This window comes from Choloepus didactylus, chromosome 6 (genome assembly GCF_015220235.1).
Source record: "Choloepus didactylus isolate mChoDid1 chromosome 6, mChoDid1.pri, whole genome shotgun sequence".
NCBI classification, from domain to species: domain Eukaryota; kingdom Metazoa; phylum Chordata; class Mammalia; order Pilosa; family Megalonychidae; genus Choloepus; species Choloepus didactylus.
Window position 1 is genome coordinate 7,095,481 of NC_051312.1, and position 14,107 is coordinate 7,109,587.

General features: G+C 58.3%; 1 protein-coding gene across 3 annotated transcripts in view; it reads right to left on the reverse strand.

Moving 5' to 3' along the window:
• The window catches only part of LRP5 (LDL receptor related protein 5), a 118,663-nt gene that overhangs the window by 69,567 nt on the left and 34,989 nt on the right, over positions 1-14,107 (reverse strand). For all 3 annotated transcript variants that reach the window (XM_037838364.1, XM_037838365.1, XM_037838366.1), the window contains exons 3-5: positions 8,360-8,557; positions 4,681-4,877; positions 3,065-3,196 (exon numbers count right to left, since the gene is read on the reverse strand). In XM_037838364.1, the coding sequence (XP_037694292.1) occupies positions 3,065-3,196; positions 4,681-4,877; positions 8,360-8,557 (527 nt within the window). The remainder of the gene's footprint in view (positions 1-3,064; positions 3,197-4,680; positions 4,878-8,359; positions 8,558-14,107) is intronic.

The window sequence follows — 14,107 nt, forward strand, 5'->3', positions numbered from 1 at the left end:
GTGCCCCTCTCCCCAGCTCTGCCACGTTCTTCTCCATCTCAGCCCCTCATCCGTGTCTGTCATCACCCTTATTCAAATAGTGTGCTTGCTTCCTGTCTGACGCCTGCCCCCAATTAGAGTGTGTGGGGGGCAGGGGAACAGGTGGGTCCCCCGAACAGCTTTGTTCTCAGCTTCCCGCACGCAATAGGTTCATGGAAGCTATTTGTGGATACTGTAGAACTTACATGCCCCATCGTTCTCGAACTTGCCAGGATGGAATTTTCTTTATAAAGAGATATCTGTCCCCAAGTTCTGGCACTGCTTCCTCCCCTCCACCCTTGGGGCCTGGTTGTGGCAGCAGCTCCCTGTGTCGTGAGCCGCGGGGTCTGCACGAGCCACTGCGCCTCGCTACCCCTACCCCAGACCCTCTTCTCTTCCCAGCCAGGATCTGGACGGACACCCTGCAGAACAGGCTGGAATTCAGGTCCTTCTTCCAAACAGGTAGGTGGAAGCTGGAAGCCAAATCCAAGCAGGCTGAAGGCGAAGTCCAGGCTGAGCTAGAAGCTTGCTGAGCGGAGCTACCCCTGCTCCGGGACTGAGGGGAGCCCGGGCAGGAGGCCCAGGACCCCACACCACCAGGACCGAGCGTGGGGTATCAGCTCGCGGCTCGTCTCTCTCCCAGCCAGAGGAGCAGCACTGGTGTGGGGGAAGCAGACCCAGGGCTCTGGAGCCAGCAGATTCTGCCTTCTAGAACCTTCTCTCCCACCTGCTGCAGTGACCCCAGGCACATCCCTTAGACCCCATTTTCTCATCGGTAAAATGAGAGGGTTGCGCCAACCCCGTCAAGCTGCAGCTCCTCGAGCGTCTAAACATGTCCTTCCCCTGCTCAGTGCCCTGCCTCAGGTCGGCCAAGTGCTCCCAGGTGACTTGCCTGGAACCCCTTGGCCTGGGTCAGCTTCTCTCTCAACATCACCTTCAGGGTTAGTGGACGGTAAATGGCGAAGGGTCCTAGAAACGAACGAAGAGCCGGTCTCCCAGGACACCTGCACTCCCTACGACACTGAATAATCTGCTGACATGCATCGTCTGACTCCCCACCCCACCCCAGCCCTATAACACGAGCTCCAGGGGGGCAGGGGTTTTGTCTGTGCTGCTCACAGCGGGATCCCCAGTGCCTCAGAACAGTGACTGGCATACAGTAGGTGCTCAATAAGTACCTGGTGAATGAATGAATGAATGGGTGAGTGAATGAATAAAGGCAACACAGTCCGGGTAGTTTCTAAGACAAGCCCTGTTCTGAGCAGCTGAGGTCTCCTGTTCGAGAGCTGTGAGGACTGGGCTATCCGCGTCCCCAGTCCTCGTCTCAAACCGTGGCGCGTGCTCTCAATGGCTTCCCCACCGCACAGGACACTCCCACGGTCACCTGGACACACAGCTGACCAAGCCCTGGTGGGACAGCCAGTCTCCATCCAAGATGCTCTGCTCTCACTCTCCACTGCTTAGAACATACGCAGGCAGGCAGACAGGTAGATAAAATGACATATGGGACAAAAAGCTAATAGCTGGTAAATCTGGGTGTCTGAGGGGGGTACATTGGAATTCTATGTTTTGTTTCTGTATTGTTTTTGCAACTTTCCTATACATTGGTAATTATTTCAAAAAAAAAGGTTTAATTAAAAAAAAATGCTTTGTTCTGGGAAATCCCTCACCCAAAGCAGAGCCCTGCCAGGGAGTAGACGGGACACCCCACCCTGGCCCTGCCTCCACCACGGCCACGTTGTCAGCCCCCAGACCCCACACAGGAATACAGACCACAGACCAGTGAGAGCACAGGGGCCAGGAAACCGCTCTGCAGACGGGGCCCCATGTATCCCCAGGAGCTATGTGCCAAGCAGCTGTAGGCAGAGGGAGGAAACTTCTCTCCCCGGGCAGGAACCCCAGGAACGGCTTCTAGCGGGCACTCACTTCTGAGCCCACCATGAGGGTCAGTCTCCCACCCCAGGGAACACTCTGGCCAGGGGCCCCCATGTTGGAAGCCCCCCGTCTTCCCTCTCTTTTCCCCTCCCCCGTCCCCAGCCCTCATCCTGCTGGCCTGGCCCCGTCATGCTCCATAAAACAGGGAGGACCTTTCCAGGGACAGCTGCTTCCTGGCAGCTCCCATGGCCCAGCGGCCAGCCCACCTGTGCAGGGGCCTCCCTGAGGACAGGCCACATCCTGGACGTGTGACTTCCCAGGACAGCCCACCCCGAACCTGACACCTGGACGTCAAGATCCCCAGACACGCCTCGGAGGAGAGGGGAAGCCTCATTAAACAGCATAATGACGAGAGCCCTTAGTACAAGTGTCCAGAAATGAAGGGGAAGGGAACAAAAAGCCGGAAAACATCTGAAGCCCTCTCCCCTCCAGTCTACGCTGGGAGAGGAAAACCAGCGCAACACCACGGGTCCAGGAGACAATGCCCTTTAAGAACACGTCCGCGACCTAAATTTCCACAGGGGGTTTCTGTGGGGTGAGACTTGGCAGGAATGGGAGGCAGGGATGAAAACGGATCCCCAATTTCGCACCATTATGGAGAGTGATTATGAAAAAGCAGAAAAGCAGACAATGAAACCAAGATGCACAGCTCGCATTGCTGGCCGTTGGGCACCCCCGGACGGCGTCAAAAAAGAGGCAGAAAAGGAAGATGTGCCCATCAGGAGAGAAGGACTGTGGGCTCGCTTCACAACGTCCTCTAAAGCCACTGTTCTTTTTTACAATAAAATGGATCTTGTGTACCAGTTGATGACGGCAAGTGTTGACGGCACACCGCCCACTGGACGTCATCGTCCCCACGGGGAGCCCGGGTTCCGAGGGGGTGGGTGACGTGTCAGGGTCATTTGCCCACCAGACAGCAGAGCCCGGATTTGAGCACAGACCCCAGCCTGTCTGCTGCCAAAGGAGCCCTGGGGCAGAGCCCACGATGCTCGAAGCTGTTCCTGATCAAGCAGGTGCTTCCAAATGGGCTCGCCGACCCCATTTTGGGGTGTCCGAGCTGCTGGCCCCCCGCCCGCCAGGCCCCGGCCCCCCAGCCCGAGTCCCGGCTTACCTGCCTTACACGTCTTGCCGTTGTCCTGGAGCTGCACGCCAGTGGGGCAGGCACACGCGTAGAAGGGCTCCCGCGGCGACAGCAGGCACAGGTGGGAGCAGCCTCCGTTGTCCTCCGCGCACTGCGTGTGGACTGCGGGAGCCGGGGTGGCGTGAGAGAACGTTCCAGAACGGGGCCTCTACCACCACCACCACCCACCACTCACTTGTTTCCAACGAGACGGCATCCTGCTTCTCGGTCCCAGGACGCCAAAGCCCCCAGTGCCCCTCTGCCCATCCTCGCTTGCACCACAAGCCCCTGCCCATCCTGCCTCACGGCCGACCTCGCCAGCTGGTCCACAATTTCTCCAAAACCCGCTGGGAACTTCCTGGCCACCCTCAGGGCTCAGACATGGCTGCTCTGGGCTCTGGTTTTCCTGGGACTCATCTGCCCTATCCCAGGCCCCCACAATGTCCCAGAATGAGAAAACCCTCCTTTCCTTCAAGGCCCCTCAAAGGACACCTCCTCCAGGAAGCCCGCCCACAAGCGTCTCCACTCCAGCAGCGTCTCAGGGACACCCCCCATGCAGGGAAGACAGGGGACCCCAGAACTGGTGGCGCCTGGAAGCACCAGGCCGGTCTCTGTGACACGAGTGAGCCTGTGGGTCCAGGGCAGGGGCCGCTGACCCCACCTGGGGTGCTAGGCTGAGCCTCCCAGGGTGATGAGCTCGCCTTCCATTTCCCCACACCCTGCCACGACCGACGTGCAACTGCAGGGCCCAGACGTTCGCTGGCAGCTCACTCCGCCCAGGGCCAGGGGGGCTATCACCCCTGAAAGGGGGCCTAAGAACCCAACCCGGTCCCCGGTGTCCACTGGGTGGTGCTTCCCCTGCCCCGGGGCCACCCAGCCCAGGCTCGCTCGGGCCCGTGGGCTGCCCAGATGCAGCTGGTGGAATAACCACAAAGCTCTCACCAGGAAACAACTCCGGGAGCCCACCTCCCCATGCCCTGTGCTGGGGGCAGCTGCCACCCTGGGGCCCCTACTCCTAAATTCAGAGTTCAAGCATTCTGTAACAGCTTTGCCTGAAACTCCTGCTCCTCATGCTCGTGGGAGTGGGTGGGCTTAGGGCCCTGGCCCCCCAGGCACCTGTACGGGAGCCCTGAAGCAGCGTGTTCCGAGCTTTTCACCATCAGTGACCCCACCACCACCTTATGGGACCCCAGCCTGAGAACCGGCAGCTTAGAGCAGATTTCTTGTTAATTAACAAGCAACTTCCGTTAGGCCCTCACAATGGGGCACCTTCCCCGGGAACCCCCTGCCACCTCCGGGGAGCCCTCGCCAGCTCGGCAGAGGGGGCCTCTCCCCCGCCCGCCCCCAGCCTGCCCCTGGGCCCTGTGTGCACCTCCACTCGAGCCAGCACCCCCCCCCCCCGTGCTCCTCCACTATGCGGGTCAGACTCCACCCCCACCCCAGACCCTTGGCCCCTGCAGGGGGGCAAGAGGCTCCCACCCAGGGTCCAGGGCCGGGCACTGCTGCACGTCAGAGGGCTGAGAAAGCCTCTGCTGCGGGAACGCGGCCGGGGGGAGCGGGCTGGGGGCTGAGGGTGGCCCCGGACCCCTGGCAGTCCATGCACTCACCGTAGGGCTGCCGCTCCTGGCTCAGCACCTGGATGTCCATGGGCGAGTACAGGGCACTGAGCACCTCCTTCCTCTTCTCCCCAGTCCTCTTGTTGCAGGCGTGGATGGAGCGGGTCTGCCAGTCCGTCCAGTAGAGAGTGTCCCCGGACAGCGTCAGGGCGAACGGGTGCGTCAGGCTGCCCTCCACCACCTTCTGCCTGCAGGACGGGAGGCGAGTGCGAGAAGCCGGGAGCCGTCAGTGGCTGCCGGTGCCCCCCACCAAACCCCAGGGGTGGGCTTCCCCGAGGCCCCACGCACGGCCTCCCCACGCCTTGATTTACACTAAACAGGACAGAAGTAGCTACGAAAGACAAAAGTGAGCCTGGGGAGAGGGTCTTGGGAGCCCCACTTCTCCGTGAACATCCCCCCAAGGCCTCTCCCATGTGCAGGGTCCCCCGCAAACACGGCTGACCTCATTCACAAAGTGCAGGGGGGCTGCACCCCCAGCTACTCCCCATCCAACCTGTCCCAAGTGCCCCACAGAGGCCGGAGACGCAGCTGCAGGGAGGAAGCCACCCCGGACGCAGGGCCGATGGTGGGCACGCATCCCCTCCCCAAGCTCTTCACCACTTAGCACGCGCTGGGCTGAATGGACTTGCCCGTAACGCCCATTTCCGGAGTAAATTGAACTTGGTATCCACAGAAGAAAAGGCTTTTCTTTCCTACATACTTATAAGGCCCAGCAAGTGAGAACTCGTTCTTTAATGAGATAATGGTCACTGGAAACCAGATCATAATTTTACTCTGCTATTAGTGTGTGGTTATTTGCTTAATCTCCTTCCCCCCCTGAAGCGCCCCATGATTCACCTCTGTGTCCCCGGCCCCTGGCACAGCTCCTAGCAGAGAGAAAGGGCTCGAAAGTGTGCACTGAATAAATGCAACTGGCACACGCTCTCTCCATCCCCCACTGCCTCTTCTGTTTGCCAGTTTTTGGTTTTGTTTTGGTTTGGTTTTTGTTTGGTTTTGTTGATGTTGCCTCTTTGGATCAGAGAAGCCAGAGGGCGGGTCCCTTCCCCGGCTGCTGCTCAACACCCCAACATTGGCTTTGTGGCAGCCCTCGGCTGGCCCACCCGCCCCCACCCTGACTCCTGGACCCACAGCCTGCAGGGCAACCCCTCCTCCCTGCAGACGGTCCCCAGTCGGCCCCGGCCATGACCCCTGCCCACCTCCCGCTGGACCCCAGAGCTTCCCAGGCACAGCGGCCTTTAGAGAATGCTTCCCGAGTCCCCAGCACTGAGCCCTCTGGACCCCAGAACAGCTACCCCCAGTCCACACACAGACCCTAAGGCTCAGGGCAGTAAGACAACCCACCAAGGTCATGGCTAAGAGGGAGCAGAGCAGGTCTGCCCAGCTCCAGAGCTCACCCTCTTCCCAACCTGGGCAGGTTCACAAGGCACGTAGGCCCCCGTCAGGCCAGAGCAGCCAGTGGCTCCAATCCTGGTTCGATCTGACCAGCCGCGTGGCCCTGGGCGAGTTCACGAGTCATCAAAACAGAGGCTCATGATAGGAAACACTTTCCAGGAGTGGTGTGAGCTTTAAATCAACTAATTAACGTCCTAGGGAAGGGCTGGCCTTCATCACCATCATCACCATTCTCCTCACCGCCACCACTACCTCCACATCACCCTTTTCCCAGTCGTACCCCCCACCGCAACTGCCACCGTCCCCCCACTGTCCCTGTAGCGATCTCCTGCCAGGGCAGCCCTGGCCTGCAGCCTCTCCAGCCTCTCATCCACCCTTTATAACCGCCAGGACCACTCAGCTCCGAAGGGGCCAAGATCTGGGGCAGTTGTGCTTTCCAAATCTCAAACCAGGCCCCCGACCCAGCCAGCCTGAGCTCATGGGGTCAACGGGACAGACTGTTCGGACAGCTGGGGCCACATGGCCCAGCCACAGAATGGGTCTGGGGGCGAGGAACGGCGGCCTCCTGCTCACCACCCCAGGAGGGCATCCTCCAGCCCTTGTCAGGTTTCAGACAACCACGGCCCCGGCCACCAGCTTGAAGTCAACCCCAGGACAGCCCCTGAGCCTGAAACACCCAGAGAAGCTGCTCCCAAGTCCTGACCCCCCTCCCCAAAGAAAACCCGTCTGCTGGTTTGGGCCAGGTTTGGGGTATTTTGTTACGCAGCACTGGATGACTAATACACGAGGCCTGGATAAGGAGGAGCCAGTCTGCCCCTCGACGTCGGCACCTGCCCCACACAGGGGATGCTCAGGGTGTGTCCTCCGCCCTACCCAGGCCCGGAGCCCCGCAGCACAGGGATAGGGTCAGCCCACCCAGGAGGACCCCGGGACCCAGCCCAGAGCCAGCAGGCAGCAAGTAGTCAGTGAGCGAATGAATGAGCTGCCCCTGCCCCGTCCACGGACAGCATGTTTCTACATCCAAAGGGCAATGCGTCGGGGGCTCTGCCTCCAGATAAACGTGGAGCTAAGCTGACCTGAAAGTGCTAAAAGAATTACCCAGTGAGGGAAAAATCCTTTACATTCATTCATTCATTCATTCAACCCAGGCCCTGCTCCCGACCTCAGAAGGCTTACGTGCCGGGGGTGGGGGCCGTAGGGAAGGGGCTGTGCAGAAAGAAACTGTTCACAGCCTGTGAGGCTCCCGGGCTTCAGGTCCACGATGCCTTCTCTGCGATTCTGAAACCCAAAGAGCTCCGAAAACTGAGAAGGGTTTTGTTACTCACTGGGTGGCAAAACTCAATCTGTGTGGACGTGAGGCTACTCAGAGTCTTTTCTACCCCACTTAGAATGAACATCCTACACTTTGCCACAAAAGTATTCAGGTGCTGGACAGACACGTGATATGTGCACTGCACCGTTCTCAGTTCTGAAAAATTCTGAATTTCAGAAACTATCAGATCCCGAGGGTTTCAGCTGAGAGACAGGGGACCTATTTAAGAAAGAATGCCGGCAAATGCCAAATCGGACTGACCAAGGGAGGCCCAGGGGCGGCTGGGGTGTAGTAAGAGGGACAGCGTGCCAATTTGGATGTATTGTGTCCCCCAAAATGCCATGTTCTATAATGAAATCTTATGGGGGTGGATGTATTAGTGCTGATTAGGTTGGAATCTTTGGACTAGGTTGTTTGCAAGGATGCGTCTCACCCAGCTGTGGGTGATAACGCTGATTAGATAACTTCCATGGAGGTGTGGCCCCCACCCATTCAGCGTGGGTCTTGATTAGTTTACTAGAGCCCTATATAAGCTCAGACAGAAGGAGCTCAGAGCAGCTAAGAGTGACATTTTGGAGATGGCCGCTGAAAGTCAACTTTTGCTGACACTTTATGGAGGCTAGCCCAGAGTTTGCTCCAGAGAAGCTAAGAGAGAACAAAACACTCCAAGAGCGACACTTTGGAGAAGGCACAGGAGCTGAGAAAGGAGCTGGAACACAACCAGGATCAGCAGACACCAGCCACGTGCCTTCCCAGCTGACAGAGGTTTTCCGGACGCCATTGGCCATCCTCCAGTGGAGGTATGCGTGTGTTGATGCCTTAATTTAGACATTTTCATGGCCTTAAGACTGTAACTTCGTAACCAAATAAACCCCCTTTATAAAAGCCAATCCATTTCTGGTATTCTACATAACAGCAGCATTAGCAAACTGGAACAGACGGGAACCCCTGCCCGGCGGCCCTCACCGGAACGAGCCGTCCAGGTTGGCACGGTGGATGAAGCTGAGCTTGGCATCAGCCCAGTACAGCTTCTGCTCTGCCAGATCGATGGTCAGCCCGTTGGGCCAGTAGATGTCCGAGTCCACGATGATTTTCCGGGTGCTGCCGTCCATCCCCGCCCGCTCGATGCGGGGTGTCTCACCCCAGTCTGTCCAGTACATGTACCTAACGAGGAAGATCAAAAAAACGAGAGAGAGTCAGCACAGATCTACTTTTACGGTTCTGTTTGCTGTTCGCCGAAATCCAGACACGTGAAACAGACAGAAAGAACTGGTCCTAAAATATCACCCATCAGGGACAACCAATGTGTAGAGTTTGGGGTATTGCTTTCGATTTTTTCCCTAAACATTTAGTAACACCATATTTTTAAACAAAGTTGCGAGATCGAAATATACCATTTCCAACGAGTTCTCACTTAATATATTCTGGACATCTCCCCTTTTCACTAATATAAATCTCCCTCATTCTTTTAACGGCAGTAGAGCGCACTGTCCTGCAAAGTATTTAAAAGACCCTCCATGACTTTGGGTCGTTTCCAATTTTCGGCTACTATGAAAATGCTGCCAACAAACGTCAGAAAGTCACCTAAAAACACACAGGTAGGATGCACCCCGAAATAACAGGGTCCTCCCCAGGTGGTGGGGTGGGGGTGAGGTGGTTTTTGCTCATCTGTGTCCTCGAGTTTTCAGCAAGGAGCACGTGCCCCACATCCACGAGGAATGAGCACACCCCCAAAGGCTTCCTTATTTGATCTCCTGCTGACAAACCAAGATGAACCAAGGGAGACAACGGGCGGCAACACCGGTCCCAGCACCCAGAGAAGCGGCCCAGCACCCTGAGAGGTGGAAGAGAAGTCACCCAGTGCGGAGGACGGGAGGCCCCGGGCTCACCCGCTCTGTCCTGGCTGAGCCACACGGCACGCAGGACGACAGACAGACCCATCTTATTTTGACTCCTCGGCTTCCCTTCTCTGCAGAGGATGATGGAACCCTGAAATATTTTTTCACGTGGCAAAAAAGGTATAACACGAAATTTGCCATTTTAACCATTTCTAAATGTACGATGCAGTGACATTATTCACCACGTTGTGCAACCATCACCACTATCTGTTTCCAAACGTTTCATCACCCCAAACAGAAATTCTGTACCCATTATGCAATAACTCCCCCTTCCCCCTTCCCCGGGTCCTGGTAAACTCTCGTCTACTTGCTGACTCTGTGAGTTTGCAGATCCTAGGTATTTCGTGGGAGTGGAACCATACAGTATCTGTCCTTTTGTTTCCGGCTCATTGCACTGAACATAATGTCTTCCAGGTTTGTGGTGCATCGTGTACCAAAACTTCATTCCTTCTTACAGCCAAATAATATCTCCTTGCATGGACAGGCCACGCTGTGTTTCTCCAGTCATCTGTTGACAGACACTTGGGTTGTGCCCACCTTTCAGCAGCTGTGGACACTGGTGTGCAAATACCTGTCCGAGTCTCTGCCTCGGTGCTTCTGGAGACACACCCAGGAGTGGGATTGCCAGCTCACTTGGCAGTCGCTTGTTTAACTTTTTGGGAAGACAGAGCCCGGTGATCCTTTGAGCAGACGTCCCCTACCACCCCCTTGTTCCAGGGTGGGTGAAAGAGCTGGGCCTGGCCACTCAGCAAAACTGCTCCCCTTGGCCAGGGCTTAGAGGCAGCAGTTCACGGTGGGCGACAGGACTCTGAGAGCCACCCGAGGGGAGGGTCTCCAGGAGGGGCCGCCTGGGGACACTGTGTGAGACCCCGCTCGGTGTGCCCAGAGATAGTGTCTCTTCCCACCATCCCTCCCCAGTACCTTGGCCTGTCCCTTGATGGTTCCTCCCATCCCATTTCAGCAACCCTGAGCTGACAACACCAGGGGCCAGTGCGGTCGGTGGGGACACAGGGAGAACAAACCCACTTGCCCGTGAGGGTCTCCGTCCAGCAGGGCGGAGAAAGTGAGGCACGAGCTGCCGCCCCGGGGAGCTCTGTGCCCACAGGAGCTGCGGGGTCCCAGGGACCACCCCCTCTGATGGCACCCTGTGGGCTTCCCAGAGAGGTGTCATTTCTGAGCTGGGTCCATCGCCTGCCCTCCCGGAGGCTGTGATGAGATCCGCGGGAGCACGTGTGACCCGGCTCTGTGACAAATGCACCTCCCTGCATGGCGGTCAACACCAAGCCCCCTCTTCCCAGCACCGATGGGGTCAGGAGGAGAGGGCTGACATCACACGGACCCCGCAAAGGGCCTCTCTCAGCCTCAGGTGCCTCCCCACCGTGGGGAGGGTGCAACTGTGACTCCCTTGAAGCAGATGCAGAAACAGGCTCAGAAACGCTGACCTGACCCAGGTCACACCCGCCAAGTGGCCGCTATGGAGCAGAGCGTGGCTTTCGGGTTGCAGCCGGGGCCCGGCCATCCCGAGACTCACCCCTTGGCCAGCAGGGCCGGGAAGGGGGCGCAGGGTCTGGGGGAAACTTCCCGGCAGCCCTCGGTGCGGGAGGTGCAGCCCCGGTCCCCTCAGGCTGGCCCCGGCCACCGTCCCCTCGCTGCTCTTCTCCCACCCCCGGCAGCCTGGAAAGAGCCCGGCCCCCCCATGGCCGAGAAGGTCTCAGGGGAATAAAATCCCAGAGGGACCCACGCTCGCCTCCCCCAAACATGCTGCTGCAGCCGAGGGAAAGGGTCAGAAGAAGGGAAGGCTCAGGGACCTCCGCCTGGAGCATAATTCAAATTCCTTCCCCCGAGTTTCATAACAGGGCCCGCTGGTTTCCTTAAATGGGGAGTTTGCAAGCCGGTCAGTGAGCGGAGACCACTTGGCTCGGACGTGCTCTGGCAAAGCCTTCGGCGCTAACGTGGGCCCGGCCAAATTCCACGGAGGAAGATCAACTTCCGAAGAAAAGTGCTGCAGCGGCGGCTTTCTGCAGAGGGCTGGCTGCGGTTGTGGTTGTGTGTTATTTTAGGGAAGGGACATTTTGCATTTGGAAGAGGGGGCTGGGTTCCACCCTGGCTGTGAGACCCAGCGGCCTCGGCCTCACCCCGGTGCTGGGCTCCTGTCTGCCTGGCCCCAGGGCTCGGGGGCCACAGGGTCCTCCCCAGGGCCCCCTCTGCCAACCACGCGGGCACCCCGGCCCCGGGAGAGACAAGCCTGCCTCCCCCACCCCTCCCGCCCTGCCCGACGCCTGCCCCTGGCCACCTGAGCTACTGAAGCGGCCCCGGGGGCGTCCTCGGAGTCAGCCAGCCTCCTCCTCCTGGAGCTCTTGGCCACTCGCACGCTGAGTGGACACTTGGACTGAGAACCTTCCTTCTGGCTAAGGGCTGGGGCAGGGATTTGCTCACCTGAGGGGACCAGAGGCACAGAAGGGGCCTGGGAGACGGAAGAGCCCCCACGGGGCTGGGAAGAAGGCAGAGTCATTTCTGCAGCCTCGTGCCCGAGGCCAGGATGGAGGACAAAAGCCCCTCTCCCCCCAGCCCTGCTCCCAGCACTCAGAGCTCCACCGAGTGCCCCCGAGCTGCCAGACAAGGCACTGGGCAGCGTGAGTGTGGCTGCCACCCACCGGCTTCTGGGAACCAGCCTGGGTCCTCCCCTACTGGGCAACGTGGGGTGGACAGACACACCTCCTAGCCAGGAGGCTGCTGAGCCCCCGCCATGCCCTGCAGGGAAGGTGGTCAGCACCTCCAGAGGCCCCGAGCCACAGAGACGAGGGGGCTGCCCAGCAGGTCAGCCTGGCCCCAGCAGCCTCTGCTCCGAGGGGGTGAGAGTGACCTCCAGAGAAGACAGCTGCCCAGCAAGGCACCCCAGAAGTGCAGGCAGGGAGAGGGGTGACGTGGTGGGGCCATCGGCCGATCAGGCCTGACTTCAGAGTTGGGCCTTTGGGCCACACATACCACCACATCCCACCCCTGGTGTGTGTGCACAGAGACGCACACACACACCCTGACATGCACACACAACCCCACCCCACCCCACCCCCGGTGTGTGTGCACAGACACGCACACACACACTCACATGCAAATACAACCCAATCCCACACACTCACAGGTGTACAACCACATACCCTCCCACTTCCACACTCAGCTGCTGACACACTCGCACACACTCACCCCCTCACACGCTAACCAACTAGGCTTCGGAAGTCCCCAGACTGCTGCAGCTCCGGTTCTCACCATCGCATCACAAACCAGCCCAGGACACCCTGAGTCAGCGGGCTGCACAGGGTGAAGCCAACAAGCTGTCCGGGGGGAAGCAGCAAGCACCCTGGTCTACCTGCAGCCCCAGCACCCTCCTCACCTTGCCTGTTCCCCGAGCTACACAAATACCTGCCTCGGGTCCCTCCCTGAGATGGCCACGCAGCCGGGGGCACCTGCACGGTGACCAGGGCCCACGGGCCCCACGGCCCAGCTTCTGCCCGGGCCCCACACTGACGCCAGCACTGCCAGAGTACACAGTGACCGGAGGCAGCCAGGACTGGAACCCAGGGGCCCCACTCCTTCTTCAGAGCTCAGACGTCACCCCGCTGCTGAGACAGGCAACGGAACGGCTTCCGGGAGCCCCCAGACCCCAGGGAGGAAGCACGGATGCAGCATAGTTGCAAGCACGGGCCCCTGTCTGGTTCAACCCCATCTCGGGAACTTTCTAGCTTAGAAGATTCCAGCACATTACATAAATGCCCTGCCCTCACTGTCATCTGTAAAGGGGTGATGCTGCTACTTCCCATAGGGTTGAAAGCCACTAAATAACCTAACATGTAAACTGCTTTCATCAGAGCCAGAGGCACAAAAAAAAGTGTGTATGTGAGGGGGAGAGACAGTATTGTGTGTCAGTTCAAGATATCTGACAGCCATTTCTGACAACCAAACTACAAAACTAGACCAACACGGGGCAGACACCTGGCCAGGTGCAGCACAGGTAAGAGGGAGCCATGCTCCTCTGTCCCTCCCAGGCATCAAGAGCAGAGACGGGGGCGGGAGGGCTGCAGGGCAGCTGAGCAAACAGATGCCCTGCTCAGAAAAGCCTGGAAGGAGCTACCTGGTTCACCAGTGGAGCGGGGCCATCTCCCCACCCAGAAATCAGGGTAACTCCATGCACGCGTTCTTAGTCCTACGGCCACTCTCGCGCCCACCTGGAACTCATGCCCTGCCTGAAGCTTCCGGGGCCGAGGAGCTCAGCTCGACCAGGAGGCAGAGCATGCTGGGAACACCACTCCCTTTTCTCAGTCTCCCCCAGCAAGCTCAGCCTCCAGACAAGACGTGTCACGTTTTCAACCTGTTTTCCTCAATGCAGTTATAAAGCGGGTGTTAGGCACAAATTTCTCCTGTCAGAGACCAAGCACTTCCCTGGGACACCCCTCACACCCAACAAGGACATTTAATGACTCAAATCCACCAACGACCACGTCAAGTGCCCCAGAGATCCCAAGTTTAAAAAAGAAGCATAAAGGCAGCTCCCCAACAAGTTAAACATAGAATTACCGTATGACCCGGAAATTCCACTTTCAGGTATTACCCAAAGAAACTGAAAACAGGGACTCAAACAGATATCTGAACACACATGTTCACAGCAACATTATGCACAACAGCCGAAAGATCAAAATGAGCAGTGGACGGACGAACAGATAAACAAAACGTGGTGGATCCACACAATGGAATATTATTCAGCAGTAAAAAGAAGTGAAGCTCTGATCCACGCCAAGACACGGATGAACCCTGAACACATCCT